A 17252-nucleotide genomic window follows, 5' to 3' on the forward strand; every position below is an offset into this window, starting at 1 on the left:
AACAGTGGCAGAATGCTCGTTTTTTACTTTTGGATCGCATTTCTGGTTGGATTGGGCTGATTTAAAGAATGGAAGTGACATATGGAGACATTTAATGGCTGTTTTATTAGTGACTGCTGCAGAGGACCCATTTGTTGGGCACAATACATCAAATACATTTTGTTGTCTTTGAAAACAATGGACCTGTTAGGAGAAGTCACAATGCTATAATATAATATAGCATTATATTATTGAAGTTCCAACATGTTTAGATATGTGTAGTTCTTTGTTGGATAACATTGTCTTGTATACTAGCCAGAACATAACAACAAGGAGGTCCAAATTTTTCTCTGCCACACATGGCAGAAATAATCAAATGGTGGAGTGGTCGTTTCTCAGCTGTAGACAAAATCTTTTGCTCAAGGAATTCCTGTTGCAGACACTAAGGTTGCCACACCTAGTAATGGAAATTTGCTTTTGGATTGGTAACATTAATTGACAACACAGCCTACAGAAATGTATTTCCAAATTTGCTATGTACTCTATAGCAAAATGTAGTTTTTGAAAATATATTCTCAAATCTCAATGAAAGAACTTAAAGTTCTAAAGTAGATCATTTTAGACATATTTCTCCATTGATGTCCTTTTCAACATGGTACAAAATTATTTTACTTCATACCTCATCTCATTTTTAAAGTCTTTTGGATAACTTTTCACTTTAGGAATTGCAATCATTTTTTATAAATTCAAAATAAGCCATTGACTTTGAGTTAAGATTTAACATTGCATGTACTTTCAATAACTGTCTTCTTTTAATTTTAAACATACTATTAATCCAGTAGAAGACTGTTACTAACAGGTTAATCTCACAATTAATACTATGTTAACATATTCCAGGCTTCAGATAATTGAAAAATAGAAATAAAGTATCATCAAGTCTTAAAAGGTAGTCTGCAGAGTCTTTTGGCATTGCAAATCAATAGTAACCAGGACAATTGCAAAGTCGCTCAAATTAAAAACACAACATAGGCAGCAAAAAATAAAATTAAATAATAATAGAAATCAGATGTGATAAACTTCACCCTTAAAGGTTTGAGCAATATCTGTAAAAATAGCAAAACAACTAATGTCAATGTGATGCACATTCATTTTCTAAAGATTTGGACAATTATGTGAGCATTTAAATGAAAATATAATAGAATTACAGTATATTATATGATGCACTGAATTTTGTAGAGTAATATTTTGCATATCATTAATATACAGTACATTAATGTACAGTAGAGCTGCAGTTACAATTTTGGTTCAAATCTGTCAATGTAGAAGAATCAGAAAATACAATACATTTAATACATTTTGTATTTAAGAATCTGGAAGATAACGTGCATTTTCTGTTTGAAAATAAATGGTATTGAAACATATTCATTTCCTGTTGGTCTGTGTTTTCACAGAAATGGCTGTGAGCTACAGTATGTTTGTCCTAACACAACCCTTTAAAAAATCCCATATGAAAATTTGAGTATATTACTTTCAGAATATTTTTCATTTCTTAGATTTCATTACCAAGTCAAGTAATATTGTGGAACTGTTGTGGAACTGAGGTTTAATGTTATAAGCAGTGTTTATCCGGTGATAATCTGGAGATTTCATACCCTTAACAACTTGCAGACATGCAAGTAGACAGAAGTAGAAAACATGTGTTCCATTCTTGCTTTCATGTAAAAAGGATAACATAAAATAAAATTCTTGTTTGACATGAGGTGTATTGCTCGATTTTAAAGATTTTTTAAATATACCAAAATATAAATCACTTCAGTGTTTTCGTTTGAGCTAAAGCATTTTGAGGACATTGTAATCTTAGAATGTTTGGGAAAATGCATTTTTTCTTTCTTGTTAAGACATCAGGTTAAAGTACTTTTCTAAGATTGAAACATGTTAAGCAAAGATTTGAACAGCTGTATTTACCTACACCTTTCTTATTCCAAATGGCTTTGCTTTAGTTCCTAATTCTGTTTTTTTTATTTTGTTATGATCTAAATAAATGTTACCTTCCAAAATGAACTGAAATAACTGTCAAAGCATGTCGTTAATTTGATTATATGATGTATAAAATATTCTAAATAGAAAAAGTCCATAAAAATGACTTATAAATTCAGTACGGTAAGTGCTGAAAAAAGAAAAGAATGTTAAGCTAAAATACCTTTAATATTGTACTAAAATAAACATATTTTGAAAATATGTCTCAAAATGAAAGAAAAGGGAGTTAAAGAAATTATTTCCTTTGTGTGATTCCACTTTCATTTCCCTTTTAAAGTGATCAAAGGCTTTAATATGTAAATATCATCGCAGTAACTGTGGGTTTTCTTTGCTTTATGTTTAGGTGGGAATTTAAAGAAGACTGAAGAAAGCTCGGACACAGACAAAATACTTTGCAAGAAAAGCTTCCAAAATGCTGTCACAAAAACCCAAGAATCACAGGAATTGTCTGAGGATGTCACTGCTGAAAGCTCCCTGCATGAAACTGGTACTCAGTGCACACAGCCAGACAGTGAAGGTGAAGTGCAAGACCAAGCAAAGGAGGATGATAACAATGTCAGCGTGGGGGTTCAGAGTGTGACTTACTGCTCTTCAGGGCTCGGTGAACGCAGCTGTGAGAACAGGAAGGGTGAGTGGGATGGTTTGGTCAACTTTACCAAGGTGAATGGCATAAATGGAAGTCCATCAGAGAACACAAAAGATTCACCGGGGAAGAAAGGAAATGCAAGAAAGTATGACGCAGATGAAACAGATTCAGATCCAGATGGCCAAATAAAGATACCACAGAGCCTTCAGGGAGGAGACCTGAACTGTAGGAAGGATTTAAGCGAAAGTGAGGATGAGGCAGAGGTAGTTGACACAGATGAAGTCTGGACCTCAGAAGTTTCGGAGAACGCTTTTGACTTTGACAGGGCTAAAGGGAACTTGAGCCTTCTTGAACAGGCCATCGCTCTCCAGTCTGAGCAGCGACAGGTTCTTCACAATGCTTACAAGGAGATGGACAGGTTCTTACTGGAGCAGATGAGCGGAGAAAGGAGGCACCACAGACTCATAGACATTGATGCCAGACAAAGCTACAACGGATGTAAAGGTAGATGGCTTAAACATAAACAAGAATTTTGGATTGAGAATCAATGAGTCAGAGCTGACTAATAGCGCATGCTAACGGTTTACAAAATTAGAATATAAAGAAATAGTTAACAGAATGTTTAAGGACCAAGCTTAGGTGTGTTATGTGTATTATTAGTGGATATGTTTAATTTGTTAATATGAAAATAAAATATATAGTGTCTATAGGTATATCAGTTCATCAGATTTAAATATTACTTAATATGTCCCTAATATACTGTATACCGGATAGATTTAAACATATACTGTAACTTACTAGGTCTAAGGACCATTTGTAATATTTAGTTCATCAGATTCATTTTTGTGAAGTAGGCAAATGTTTAGTTAGAGGGAGCTGATTTACATGGCATTACAAAATGAAGGATTTTAATTTAAGGCTTGTCTTACACATTTCATTTTTATTATTTTTGTTTTTTATTACGTTCAATTATGCAGATTATAAAATGCAGACCGGTGAAGTATTTGTCCAACATATCTTTGTGTTAGCTCCCAGTTGCCATATGTCTATCTAGGCTTTCTAGAAACTTACTTAACACTGACCTGGAAGTTGAAAATCCTCTTAGACATAAAAATCACACTGGTTAAAAATCTGTAAACTCTTATGCTTTTCAATGTGAAGGTTAAATTACTGGATTTTGAAAGGAATCAACTATACATTTAACCATAACTGTAAGTCTTAAATCCTAAGTGCTTCTAATGTTTTATACTTATTTTTCATATGAGTGCTGCAAAATTTATAATCCCTGTTGTAATCTTTTCTATGGATAAGCATTAAGACGTGCATTCCCTGACTAAAACTGCAGCCTTAACTAAAAGAACAGATTAAAACATAAACATAAACATCCCACAGAAAAGAGTGTGTGGCTACAGTATCTTTTTTCTTTGCCTTTGATTCCATATAAATTTCTAGGAAACACATACAATATACAGTAAATCCCAGAAAACATGCAATATCAAGGCAAGTTAATTAAAGCTGGGGAGAAGTTTTATCCTATTTTAAAAGCAATTGCTTATACCTTTTGTTTGTTTTCTCTTGGTTTTGTCCTCGCATGTCAGGATATCTTTTAAAGACAATTTAATTATGTTGATATATTTCAACAGATAATGTTTCTCAATGAATAATCTTAGTAAAGTAATCTCAGAAAATGTTTTTCTTTATATATATACTGTACAAGTTTAAGAAATTATAAACACTAGCTAATACACTGTAAAATTGCAATTCCAATGTGAAACATGAACCTGCATGTAGTTTTCTTGCGGATTTAATCTCTTCAGAGTCTCCAAGATCTGATAAAAAAGAAATAAAGTGCCCTACACCAGGTTGTGACGGTACAGGCCATGTGACTGGGCTCTACCCGCACCACCGAAGTCTGTCTGGATGTCCACATAAAGTCAGAGTGCCACCTGAGAGTAAGTGAACAGATGAGTTTACTACATATTGAAGTAATGGTCAGAGCTTTGTTTGACAGAGTGTTCTTGCTACCACAGTTATGCACTGTGTTTGTAATTTGTGATTGGCAATAGAAGCTATTTTTAAAAGTAATGTTTTATAGCATTATATACACATTCGTAATACAACAGTAAAATGCAAGTCACAGGTGATGTGGATGTCACAGGTTATGCTCTGTCTAGACATTTGCAGTATAACACACAAGCTATATTAATTACTGAGCACAGTTGTCAGGTGATGTCTGTTTCTTGTTGATGCATTTCCATGTATTTTCTTTCAGCTTCCTTTCAGCTTTTTCAAGTGGTGAAAAATGCCAAAATCATATTGTACAGAAATGACAAATACTGTTGATACTTTAGTTTTCTGTTATTAAATACTGCCTTAAGCATGTGTTCAGCCAGTTGATGGCGCTACAACATGAATATATCTTATTTGTAATCTCGTTTTGTTTTAAAAGAAGTATGTTTTGGTAGAATTCAAACTATAAACCTTGAATTACTGTAGTTCAGACCTTTGCCTATAACCCCTATTTATAAAATGCATTACTGTGGTTGTGCTGCTTTTTTAATTTTGAAAGTAGGCTTGGTTGCATAACAAAAGGAACAAAAATGTAATTAACTTTTTCAATTTGAAAGCATGTATGTTTAAAAAAAGAAGCAGTATTTGCAAATCAAAGGGATGAACAATCCCTTGTTCAAAAATAAACATGCACATCCTTAAAACTAATTGGAAATTAGGTGTTCCGCAGAAATGAAAAGTAACTAAGGATACTAAGTGGGATTTTCAATTTAAACTAGCAATGCCTGTGCCCTTTAAAGTACAGACTATAATTAGCACAGGATTTTGTTTGCTGTTCATTCTTCAATTTTTAGCTTTCCTACAATTTTGATATTCATACAAATATTCATTGAAAGGTACATGTAAGGCAGGTAAAAATTTAAGAAGAATAAAATTACCCATACCCAAAGACATTTCATGATAATGATCTTCAGTATTGTGACCTGCAGTACATTCAGTCTCATAACACTCAGATCAAAGTAAAAGGGTATATTTCCAATGAAATAGATAAAGAAGAAGGTAAGCAACCTCCATTAGTTATTTTGTCACAAGTTGCATACAGTGCCCAAGTAGTGAGTATGTCAGATGAGGAATGAGGCTGCATCCCATTCATTTGTTATTACAGCTATTGCTGAGGAAAGGTAAAATGCATGTAAAGGCACTGACATAGACGTTTTTGTCTTTCAATAGAGAATCAGCACTGAAGAAAGATATAAGATGTGAAAAGGGGGTTAACTGATTTCTTTCTGCACAAAGACGTCTTGTGACACAAGACATTCCATGCTTAAGCACGTTTGAATTATGTCAGGAAAGGGAGTTAACTGATAAGAGATTCCAAGTGCAAGGTGGAGACTCCCTAACTAAGGAAAGATAAAACCGGCCATTCAAAGTGGTCAAGGTCTTTGGAATATCTAAACACAGATGACCTCTCCCCATTACCATGGTTACAATTTGCATCAGAAACGGCTGAAGTTTGCTATATAAACTGGACGTTTTGTACCTAAATTCTGAATGATACTTTGATCTAATTGTTCCTTGCATGCAATAAACTCAGTTGTTTAAACTTCATCTCGGGATCCAGAACTTATTCGTCTGTTACAACAGCACTAAGGATTTTTTTTACCTCCAAAGTGAGTAGGGCATCCCCTGAAGGTGACCAGTATTCAGAAAAAGTGCACTGTTTTTTCCGTCATTTGATTGCAGGGAATGTGTTTCAGTTAATGTATATTATATGTCACCAATTTATAAACCTAGGTGTTTTACAAGTGCAATATGAGATAATTATTTTGCTCAGAAATACACCAGCACCCCTGGGTGGGCATTTGAACCCACAGCCTACACCAACTGAGCCCACAGTCTTGTCCCCTCTTCCACAACTTTCCAGCACATAGCTGGACAAAAAAAAATAAAACTACAGAACAAAATTTAAAAATGTGATTCAGATTGCGACAGGTAATTTTCTGAAATAAAGAAAAATAACATTTTCTTTCACGCAACACAAAAGTCCCTCATCCCATCCAAGTTTCTACCTAATGACTCCCTAAAACAGCTACAATCAGACCCCCAGGCACCAAGGCTCTGACTGCAGCAGCAACAGCGCTTAAAGCTTTCACTGTCACCCTGCAGCACCAAGGACGTGCATAGCAGTCACAATTTCCAAATAAAAGATACAAAGAGCAGCCAGGACCTCTAGGAAGTGGGTTGTGGAGGCTCCCAACACAGCTCCACCAACTATTTGCCACAGTCAAATACTATAGATCCATCTCCAAACGCTAAGTTTAGAGTCACCATCTTACAAATGTAAAAAGTGTCAAATATTCTGATCAAGAATAATGGACAGACCCAAAGAGAGCTGTTTCCAGAGATTAAAAACTTCTGGACACTCCCAAAATCATACATAAAAGTTATCCATAGTGTCCCTCAGACAGATCATACATAGGGGATTATGAACTAGCTTCATATGATGCAATCTACGAGATCTACATACAGAAGATACATTCTTTGAAAGACGTTTAAGTGAATCATTCAGTTAGGATTTCTGGAGACAGTATTTGTATTATTTTAAATACTGTCCCAGGAAATGGCCTTATCTGCAACATTCTAGTCCCTGTTCCAAATAACTAAATTTCCTAAAGGTACATATGAAGCCTGCAATAAAATGACTTAACATAAGCCAGCCCATTTGTTTTTGGCCAGTTTTCCAGATTATACATGGCTTGCATACACAATATTGCATCCCAGAGGTTGTCGTATGCAGACATGACAGAGCAGAGACATAAATACATATTGCACCTGTGTATTTTGGATATAAAGCCTACATCTTTAAAGAGTAACAGTATTGGATAATTATGTTAATATGTAGTAGTTTAGAATGATTGTTTTGGTCATGTTCTTTAAAATTTAAAAATATCAGACTGAGGACAGGTGCTTTTGATACCATGTGTACTTCTACTACAGATGGACTTGACAGTCTTCAGTTAATGTGTTTGCTCCAAACAAATCTTATACTTCTAAAAACAGAAATAGAACTCACCCTAATAAAGTAGTTTTTTCAGTTCATATTATCATGTCAGAATTATGCAAACATGGAGCCTGTTTCACTGTACATCTACAAGTGGGTGGCATGAATAAGTGGTGTCCTGTCAGTCCTTCACGTTTGGTTAATTCTTGAGGCAAACCTGTTATATTCAGTATTCAGAGTTAAATTACTTAGTGCTTTGCATTAGACTGCTCTAAACCGCTCATCTTTGTACACTTTCACTTGGCAGAAAATGAATGCTTGCTGTTGTTTTTGGATTAATCATATAATAATATAATAATATAATAATGCAATGTTTCAGCTGTGACCCGAAGAAGGCTCCACAGCCAAAACATTGAGTCTCTTTTCTTTTCCTTTCAGTGTGGAATAAGCCTTTACTTGTTCTTTTGCAGCCTACACATGTTGACACAGCTACCTACTTGAACTTCTTCAACATATATTAGTACCTTACAACTTTTTAATTAAATTATTCATTCATCTTAGAGAAGTTATTTCGTAAGAAATTAAAAGAGTAAGCATCTTAGAAGATATTGTCTATAGACCAATTATAACATTTTCCAAGAACCATAGTATTTTTGCAACAGATAATCATTGGGGATTTTCGAGGATTTTTTGAAGCTCGGTTCCACACTTCCACTTTGTTGTAGAAAGCAGTGCTTGCTGATAAATTAGTATTAATTTTATAATAATAATATAATTATCTCTCTCTTTCTTTAGTTCTTGCCATGCATGAAAATGTCCTTAAGTGCCCAACACCAGGGTGCACAGGAAGGGGTCACGTCAACAGCAACCGTAGCACACACAGGAGGTAGGTCATTCCACAGAGCCACATAGTGCTTTTTTGCAATGTGCTGTCTTTAATTACAAATTATGTTTGATTTAATGTATATGTATTAACTGCATTTCCATCCCATCTAGTTCAAAATGCATGTTAAGTGCCAATCCGTTAAATCTTCAATTAAATGTGATGCCTGGAGGGCAACAGTACACTTAACATCTGCCATAACTAACAATTACAATAAAAGTTCAAGTTGTTACATTTTATGTACCACATGTAGGTTACTATCTGTAGAAGGTATCACTTTTTACTTTTAAGAAAACAGTATCAACAGTATTTTAAATCTAATTTTGCTGTCAACTGCATCATATTTTTCAACACTGGCAGTTTGCCGATCTAGCAATTTTTGGACAACATACTATATCTTTTTATGGACACTAGTAATGAAATCAGAGCTGCTTTCTTTCTTCCCCTGCACACCTTCTGAAAGAAAAGTCAAGGGGATGGGGCAGGGGGGCAAGGTTAGTACCATTCACATGAACTGAAGTCTCAGTTAAAATGACATGGCTACAGTCAATAAATAGAGCACTCTGCTGTGGCGCTAGGAGACAGAAGAGAGCTCTTACTGGTTGGTGTTAGGACAGAGAGCTTTGGGACATTTATAAAAAAAAATAGCACAAGCAGTTTATGAAGGATTATCCAGACATAAAGTTGTAGATCTGATGACATTAGCAGCAAAGTACAATTTAAAATATTTATATTTTCCAAGGAAGATTAAAACATGATTATAGTGCAGTTTAAGAGATAAGAAGCATATTGCTTACTTTTTTAACAGAAGCCAACTCGCCAGACTTACCTCTCTCTTCCACACAGACATGCCCAATGAGGCAGCTTCTCAGACTGTTAACTTGAGTAACTTTATGTTTGCAATCTCCTTGTTAATTGTATTGTCATATGCAAATTGTTTCGATAGTGTCAATTAATTTTCAGTACACATTACAGGTAGCTACAATATAACATGTATTTCTAAATATACATTCCTTTATTTCACCAACATTTACCAATGTATTTTGTAATTTATGGATTTATGAAGTGTTAAAATTAAACATTTTTTGGCCATTAATTTTCATTGCTGTCACGATCCTTCAATTATATGTGTGTTGTATACTGTTTATAAAGATTTTTTTCTGTACTTCATATTATTATATTCTTTTACAGCCTTTCAGGCTGCCCTATTGCTGCAGCTGGGAAAATTACAAAACCTCAGGAGGAAAGTCAAAAATCTGGACAAATTGCTGACAGGTTATCCAGGTATGGCCAAATAATTTTCTGTTCTAAGTGTGTGTAGCCACCGGTTACAGGAAGTGAGTTCACAAGTTTTCAGCTTTCCACTTGTAGAAGCTGGAGAATTAATGTAAATTCACAAATTAAATGAGGATTTGTCAGATGTTAATTCATGTCAAGACATCTGCAACCAATAAATCGAGAATGTTAAGGAAAGAACATATTGTACAGGTTTCTCCTACAGAGATGTGAGACAAATTCCTAAACATTAATGTTATCCTACTATTACATAATGTAATGATGTCACTAAAGTTAAAAATGTAATTTGTAAAAAAATACTGTAAGTTCAATGGGTAGCATACACCCCTCTCTTTCATACTGTATATTCTGCTTGCTTTTAACATCTAAAAGGGCAGATGATATGTACAGTATGTATTTGGATGCCTTCAAGCAACATTATGAAACACAAGCTAAATATAGCTCTGGCAAATGAATCTCTGTACTTCTAGATTTATTTAAAAAAATTCTTTTGATGTTATTCAATAATTCAAATATTCTTACATGGGGCTTTTAAACAATATTCTAAATAATGTTATGGAATGAGACTCATTCAACAACCCACACTAACTTTAACAATAACTGTGTGCAGAATTGAATTAACAATGTTTGAAAACGTATGAATTGCATATTGGGAGACGGAAATGCATGGATCTGGCATCAAAACCATCCTCCTACAAAAATATGTTAAAAAAAAGTAAAACCTGTAAATTAACTTAAAATGATATTCTTTATAGTTTATATACACATAAAATCAAGTAATATAAGTTATTACTTATTTTGTAAACCCTCAGATTCAAGGTAAAACATTAGGATGGATGTAGTTAGGAATTTTGCTATGACATCATTTCATCATTTAAAAATAATTCTCCAGCTGAAGTGTTGTAAGATCTGTCTTTTGTTTGAATGTTTTATTCAAATCCAAAGCAATTACAAAGAATTAGCTTGGTGTGGATCAATCACAGGCGCTTCCTGAGCCGATCACAAGTACTTTCAGTTGGTACCACTGCTGGATTGTTGTGATAGTTAATGGATGAATACTGAATGCCCTACAGACTTCATATTATCGTAATTCTGCCAGAGCCATTTCTTTTGGGCATTTGTTTTCTTTTTCAAAGAGCTATGGCACCTTATGGTTGAATCCAGTGAACCTGTGTGTCTGTTGCATGTGCATACATATTTGTTTATACTAATCCCAAACATATGTGACTTACCAGACACATGTTGTCATGTTTTTTGTCATTATGCATTAAGGAGATAAATCAGAGCACAAATACAGAAAGTGAATAGTCATTGTCACTCTGCATAATCAATAATTAGGGAATTAAATGCATGTTGTGCTTTTGATGCCTTTCAGCTTTCTTCTTCTTCTCCTTACGAATTTTTGTATTTCTGCCACAAATAATTAATTTGATAGCCCCATAGTCATAGCCATATGAGTATGCATTCCTACACAGCTATATTACAATCACAACCAAAGATAGTAATTATGACTGTTCCCACTGAAAATTGGGAACTTCAATGTAAGTAGTGAATTTGGATGCTTCCAGTTCTTGCTTTCACATTTGTTCTCTGGTTAGTATTGGTAGACCCATGTTTCATCACACGTCGTTATCTGTGCTAAAAAGTTATCACCCTCAGTTAGAAATCTGCTGGGCAAATCAGCAAATATCCAAGGACTGATTGTGTTATGGTCTTAGGGGAGCTTTTGTGATACCAATATGGCAGTGTTCTTCCTTTGTATATATCACCTGAGATACCTCATTTTGAAACTTAGCCAGAGCCCCTTATGTGGGAGCTCTGTTAATTAAATCAGGATTTAAAATGGCCATGTAGAAATCTCACTGCATACAAAAGAGCTATGCTTAACAAAGAAAGCTGTAGAAATAATCAGAAAACAAGTTTAATTATTAAAACACCTTCAATTAAAGAACCACCTTAACTTAAATTTTGCTTAGCTAAAAGACACACAAGCATATGTTTTTTTATTGTTTTTAGATTTAACTAAATGTTAAATGTATTTAAATGCTTGAACTGATAAAGATAAAATGTAAGATGATAATTATTCACAAAATCTTCAACTAAAAATACAAGAAAAAAACAAGTAAGAGCTATAAATCAGGGTCATATGTCTAATAGTTGTTACAGTGTTAAGTAAACGTCTTTAAGTTTCATGTTGTATAACAGCACTTCAGTTGAAATGTTTTTTACAGATCTTTTTATTTAATTTTCTGAATTGGTAACACAGTACTTTTATCTCATATATGAATCTTATACATCATATAAATGGAAACTTTTTTTTTATTTCCATTAATTCTGTAGTTACAACATGGTTATTCTTATGTAGGCCCCCAGGACTGATGAAGCCATTTGAAATTCCTCAGTACAACTATAGATTTGCACAGCCCGTCACCACACTCCAAGCTAGCATTGCAAAGGATCTTGACAAGTATGGCAAAGTCCGCTTTGATTATGCCAGCTTCGACGCACAGGTCTTCGGCAAACGCACAGCTGCACCAGCCGCACTGGACCAAGAAGCTTCTCACTTCTCTGACTGTAAGTTGGCTCATTTGAAATCTGAATTGAACACACCTACAGTATCCTTGCTTTTTGTGTGACCCTGTAAGATAGATAAAGTTTTACAGTGATTCTGTCCATTGTTCCGGTATTAAAATATATTATATTGAACAGGTTTTATAACAGCAGAATATAAGCTGTACCATCTCACTTTTTTATTTTAAATTGACTGTGATATATTTTGAGAAGAGCAATAATGATGTTATATTTTAATGGAATATGTTTGCATTGTTTCTGAAATTCAAAACATTCTTTGTTGTTTTCTCCAAGAAACTCCTAGGAAAAAAGTGCAAGGTGCTTGCAAATGTTTTCTTTCCTTTGGAAAAAGTCTCTTCTTGTGGTGTCTCATTTTGTAATATTACAAAATGAGGCATTCACATTTTTAAATAAATATTTGATTAAAAAACTGAATGCATAAATGGAACACTTCTAAAGGTAAGATAATATACAGTCAATGTAAAAAAACTAGAGAAAAATACAGAATTATGTTGATTTTAGAAGTATTCAGGTCTGTGAACTCTGAAAGATTTGGTGGCAGCACCTTTGGCAGCAATTATTGTCACAAGTCTTTTTGAGTACTGTATGTCTCTACCAACCCTGCACGTCAGCTTGGTGCAGTTTTGCCCATTCTTCTTGACAGATTTGTTCAATCTCTCTTAAATTGTTTGGGGTCACTTATAGACAGCAGTGTTAAAGTCTTTCACAGATTCTCAATAGAATTCAAATCAGGTTTTGTTCTTAAGCCATTCCAATGTAGCTTTGGATCATTGTCCTGCTGAAAGGTGAATGTTTGCTCTAGTTCAAGACTTTTTGCAGGTAACGACTTTAAGTCTTTACCATTCAGTCTAGTTTTAAGTCTTTTGCTGTTTTCCTCTATGCCTGTACTTCACTCCATACATTTTTCCTTCAATCCTAATAAGCTTTCCTGTACCTGCTGAGTAGCAGCCCCATAATATAATGGTGACATCACCAAGCTTGACTGGAGGGATGGTGTTGACTGGGAAATGTACTGTGTTGGATTTTATCGAACCAAATTTTTGCAGGAACACTCAGATGCTTCATTGCAAACAAATGTGTCTCCGTGTGGGAAATGAGATGGGATTTTCCTGTCTGCCATACAGTACAGACTGGCTTGTGACCAGGATATTGTTGTCTAATGTGCATTTTCTTCCATGTTAGACATTGAACTCTGTAGCCTAACAGTGGCGTCCTTCACCAGTTTCTTCTTTGCCTGGTTGCTCATTTTAGAGCGATGATCTGTATGCTGTATTTACGGTTAATATGATGCAACTTCCATTTCTTGATCTCTGAATGAGTAGACTTTTCTCACAGTGATATTCAGGGAAATCACTCTGTTTTTACCCTTCCCCTGATGTGTGCTTGTCAATGACTTGCTTTAAAAGCTCCTTAGTCTTCATGATTGAGTCTTTACTTGAAATTCACTACCTGAATCCCACAGAGACAAGTACTTTAATTCTAAAATCATGAGGACCACTATTATTGCACAGATCTATCTACTAGATGTGTGGCTTCTTAAGGTAATTTTATTTTTTTAAGGTAATTTTCAGCACCAAAATTAATTTAGTTTAGCCACAGGTAAAGGTTTGAAATATGTATTGTATATATGTATACATATTTAGTCTACTATGTATACAATCATGATTCTTATCTTAAAAAATAAATCATTATCTTACTTTTTCTTACTAAATCGACTAAAAATAAAAACTATTCAGACTTAATATTTGTGCTTGCTTTGTCACTTCATTCTAATCATCTCCATAATTCATAATCTTCATAATTTAAAGACAATCTCTCACCTTCTTTGAGCGAAAACCAATCATCACACTATTACATATCAGCTTTTTTAACACCTGTTGGGGCAAATACCTTTTGCAGAATAAAAGATTTGTATGCAGTATGGGCAGGTACATCATTCTATAACATGATTTTGTTAGTTAAATATGCATAACATTTATTGTATAATAGTATTGACTAGTATTTTTCTCTTTTGCATTAATCAGAATATCTACTGCATTTTATCAAAAATTGCATTGCTTACAAAGACTGGGCAACTTCTCCCTGCATATAAAAGTCTTAAATATAAATTATATAAAAAATAATTATAATTATAAACCTGTACTTGACAAAAAACTAAATAATTGAAGTATAGTCTGTTATGCCCTAAAAAAATTGGTGTTTATCAGTGACATTATGGGGATACAACTGTTCTGTTAAATTCTGAAAAATATTGAAAATACTAATTTTTTATGTAACAGAGTAAGCTTCCGTGAGGCTATTCAACATTTATAAATAAAAAAGCATAGTCTATTTTCAGGAATTTACTATTTAATTTGATCTGTAGTTGTAGATGTTTAACAGCTGTATACAGGTATATTGCTTCAGTATACCACTTTATATTTACAGTATGTATTTGTACATATAGAATAGTTTTTGAAACTGGTTATCTTATTGCCTTGAGATGGGATAGTTGTTCTTCATCAACAGAACAATTTTTGAACTTCATCTTCAACTGAATTTCAGTCTGGTATAAGAAACCTTACAAATGTATACCACTCTTCACTTTATTCGTTATCCACATCCCATTTTCCTATGTTGATTAAAGTATCACAGATTATTCTTAAAAGTGTTGCAGCACAATGTATTTCCAGATCTGTGTATTACTGCAATCATAAAATAATGACACATTTGTAAAAATTGGTGTATTTCTGATTTCATTTTTTTACTGATTGCTTGCCCTTGCTTTGAAAAGCATTACAAATTTGGAGCTCACTTTTTAAAAAGTAATTCCTTATATTAATCAGTGTCTCTGTCACAGTATCAATATACTGTATATCAGAGGAGGATTATACGTTTTGGTGTTATTTTTTCATGAAACAAGACTAAAGAACCATTGTGACCACACAGAGCCAGCGTTAGTCTCTCAGACAGTTCTACACGTTGAAGCGTTTTTTCACTTGGCTTTGTGTCTGCCCTTGTTACAGCTTCCCTGCAGTATGCCAGTCCCCTGACATCCAGCAGTCGGATGACTGTTCCCCAAGGACAAAGCCCCTGTAATTCAAGCACCTACAGCTACAACCCTGATAGCGAAGAGGCTCATGCAGCTGCTGCGGCTGCCGCCATTCTTAACCTGTCTACCAGATACAGAGGGACCGCCAATGGAGTTTCTGCCAGGCCCCAGGCCCTGTCCACAAAGGTAATCAAACCAATCTGCTTGGAAAGGTATTTGAGGGCAGCCATTTTAAAGCATCCCTGATTTGTGCACAAAAACTAAGCATCAAACAACAGATTCTGGCATAGACAACTGTGCCTCTAGTGAAAGAAAAACAAAGAGGTTTGTCCATAAAGCTTTAATGGAAAATAGTAATTACATCAAAAGAAAAAAATACAACGTTGGCATTTGCATTTCTTTTTCCATTGCAATTAGACCGTATTTTTTTCAAGCATGCATTGCATATGGTTAATACTTTTATTGTAAAAAAAAAACTTTAAATAATGCCTCTGTCTGGTATGATGCAGATGGTAGAAGATATTCTGGTTAGTAAGATATTATCCAGGATAAGCTGTGTCAGATCAGCCTTTACTGCCCATCTCCATCAGATGGCCTATAAAACTATTTCAGTGGATTAAACCAATCAGCAGAAGGATTCATAAGCTGAGCTCTTTTATTCACACAAATTGAAAATCTCCCACTTTCCATCAAATATGCATCAGTTTAAAAGTTTAACCCTTTTTAAACTCCCGTTGGTGCTTCCTCTAAATCTGCAATTTGTCCTTACATAACAATATAGAACAAATGTTACATGTGTTATAAAGCATCTTCATGCTGCACCTGGGTTGGCTAGACTTGAAGACTTGAATGGTTCTTAAAACCAGATCTAAACTTACAAAATGATTAATGTCAACAACTAATGTCAATTGATAATACCACCAAAGTAGAGGATAAATATAATTGAACTGTCACTTGAGATTTTTAGAGCTGTTCTACACATGATTTGGATCAGTTTATGATTTTGCAATGCACACCTACAATATGAAAAGCCCAATTTAAATTCATACTTTTTAATGAGCTGAGCATGTGGCTCTGTCTGGGGTGCAAACAAGCAAATGAATAAAACAGTGTTTGCATATTTGTCACATGCCCTGCTTTGAATCAAAATGCCTTTATGAATATAAAATATTTGTAGCGCACTTCAGAGAGCCAGGTCATTTGGAAGAAAGGGAAGTAAAACTTGGAATTATTGACTGTATGGAATAACCATTTCCCTTCTCAAATGGAGATAACCACTTTAGGGATCATGGTGCAAGAATTTACATTTAAATGGAGATGTGTTAAGGATTTTGAGGGGGTAGTCTCACAAAATTTTCAACCTGTGTCTGGTAACACAACAGTATGATTCTAAGATAAAGGCTTTTTTTCATAAACTGAGTTTATTTATGGTATATAAGGAGGTGATTTTTAACTGCAATATACTAATGTCTCTTTATCGTAGGGATTAAATACATAATATTATGTGTTGTATAGCACCATTAGAAAACCATTTGTTTTAATCAAAACTAAATAAATAAATCTATTCTGCATAATTCCCAGATTCATTATTGAAATGTCCATTTACGTACTGTACATTGAACAACTTTTCATAGCAATGGAATGCTTTAAATATCAGTACCGAATTTGTTTGGAAAATTCATTGGTCTGTAGGTGGCTAAATAACATCTCAATTTGACGGAAAAACTGTTGTAAAAAGATTTCAGATTTACGGATACTGTTGTTTATTTTTCAACCAGAGGGATGTTCCATAATATTATTATTTAATTGGAAATGGACATGGAAATGATTACAATTT

The 17252-nt window shown here is 34.1% G+C and overlaps 1 protein-coding gene across 1 annotated transcript in view; it reads left to right on the forward strand.

Moving 5' to 3' along the window:
- st18 (ST18 C2H2C-type zinc finger transcription factor) overlaps nucleotides 1-17252 on the forward strand; it is a 134704-nt gene that overhangs the window by 98889 nt on the left and 18563 nt on the right. Inside the window, exons 8-13 of the mRNA XM_088919350.1 lie at nucleotides 2360-3106; nucleotides 4420-4554; nucleotides 8409-8499; nucleotides 9688-9780; nucleotides 12158-12366; nucleotides 15390-15601. Coding sequence (XP_088775476.1) covers nucleotides 2360-3106; nucleotides 4420-4554; nucleotides 8409-8499; nucleotides 9688-9780; nucleotides 12158-12366; nucleotides 15390-15601 — 1487 coding nt within the window. The remainder of the gene's footprint in view (nucleotides 1-2359; nucleotides 3107-4419; nucleotides 4555-8408; nucleotides 8500-9687; nucleotides 9781-12157; nucleotides 12367-15389; nucleotides 15602-17252) is intronic.

This window comes from Atractosteus spatula, chromosome 6 (assembly GCF_055471065.1).
Source record: "Atractosteus spatula isolate fAtrSpa1 chromosome 6, fAtrSpa1.hap1, whole genome shotgun sequence".
Taxonomy (NCBI): domain Eukaryota; kingdom Metazoa; phylum Chordata; class Actinopteri; order Semionotiformes; family Lepisosteidae; genus Atractosteus; species Atractosteus spatula.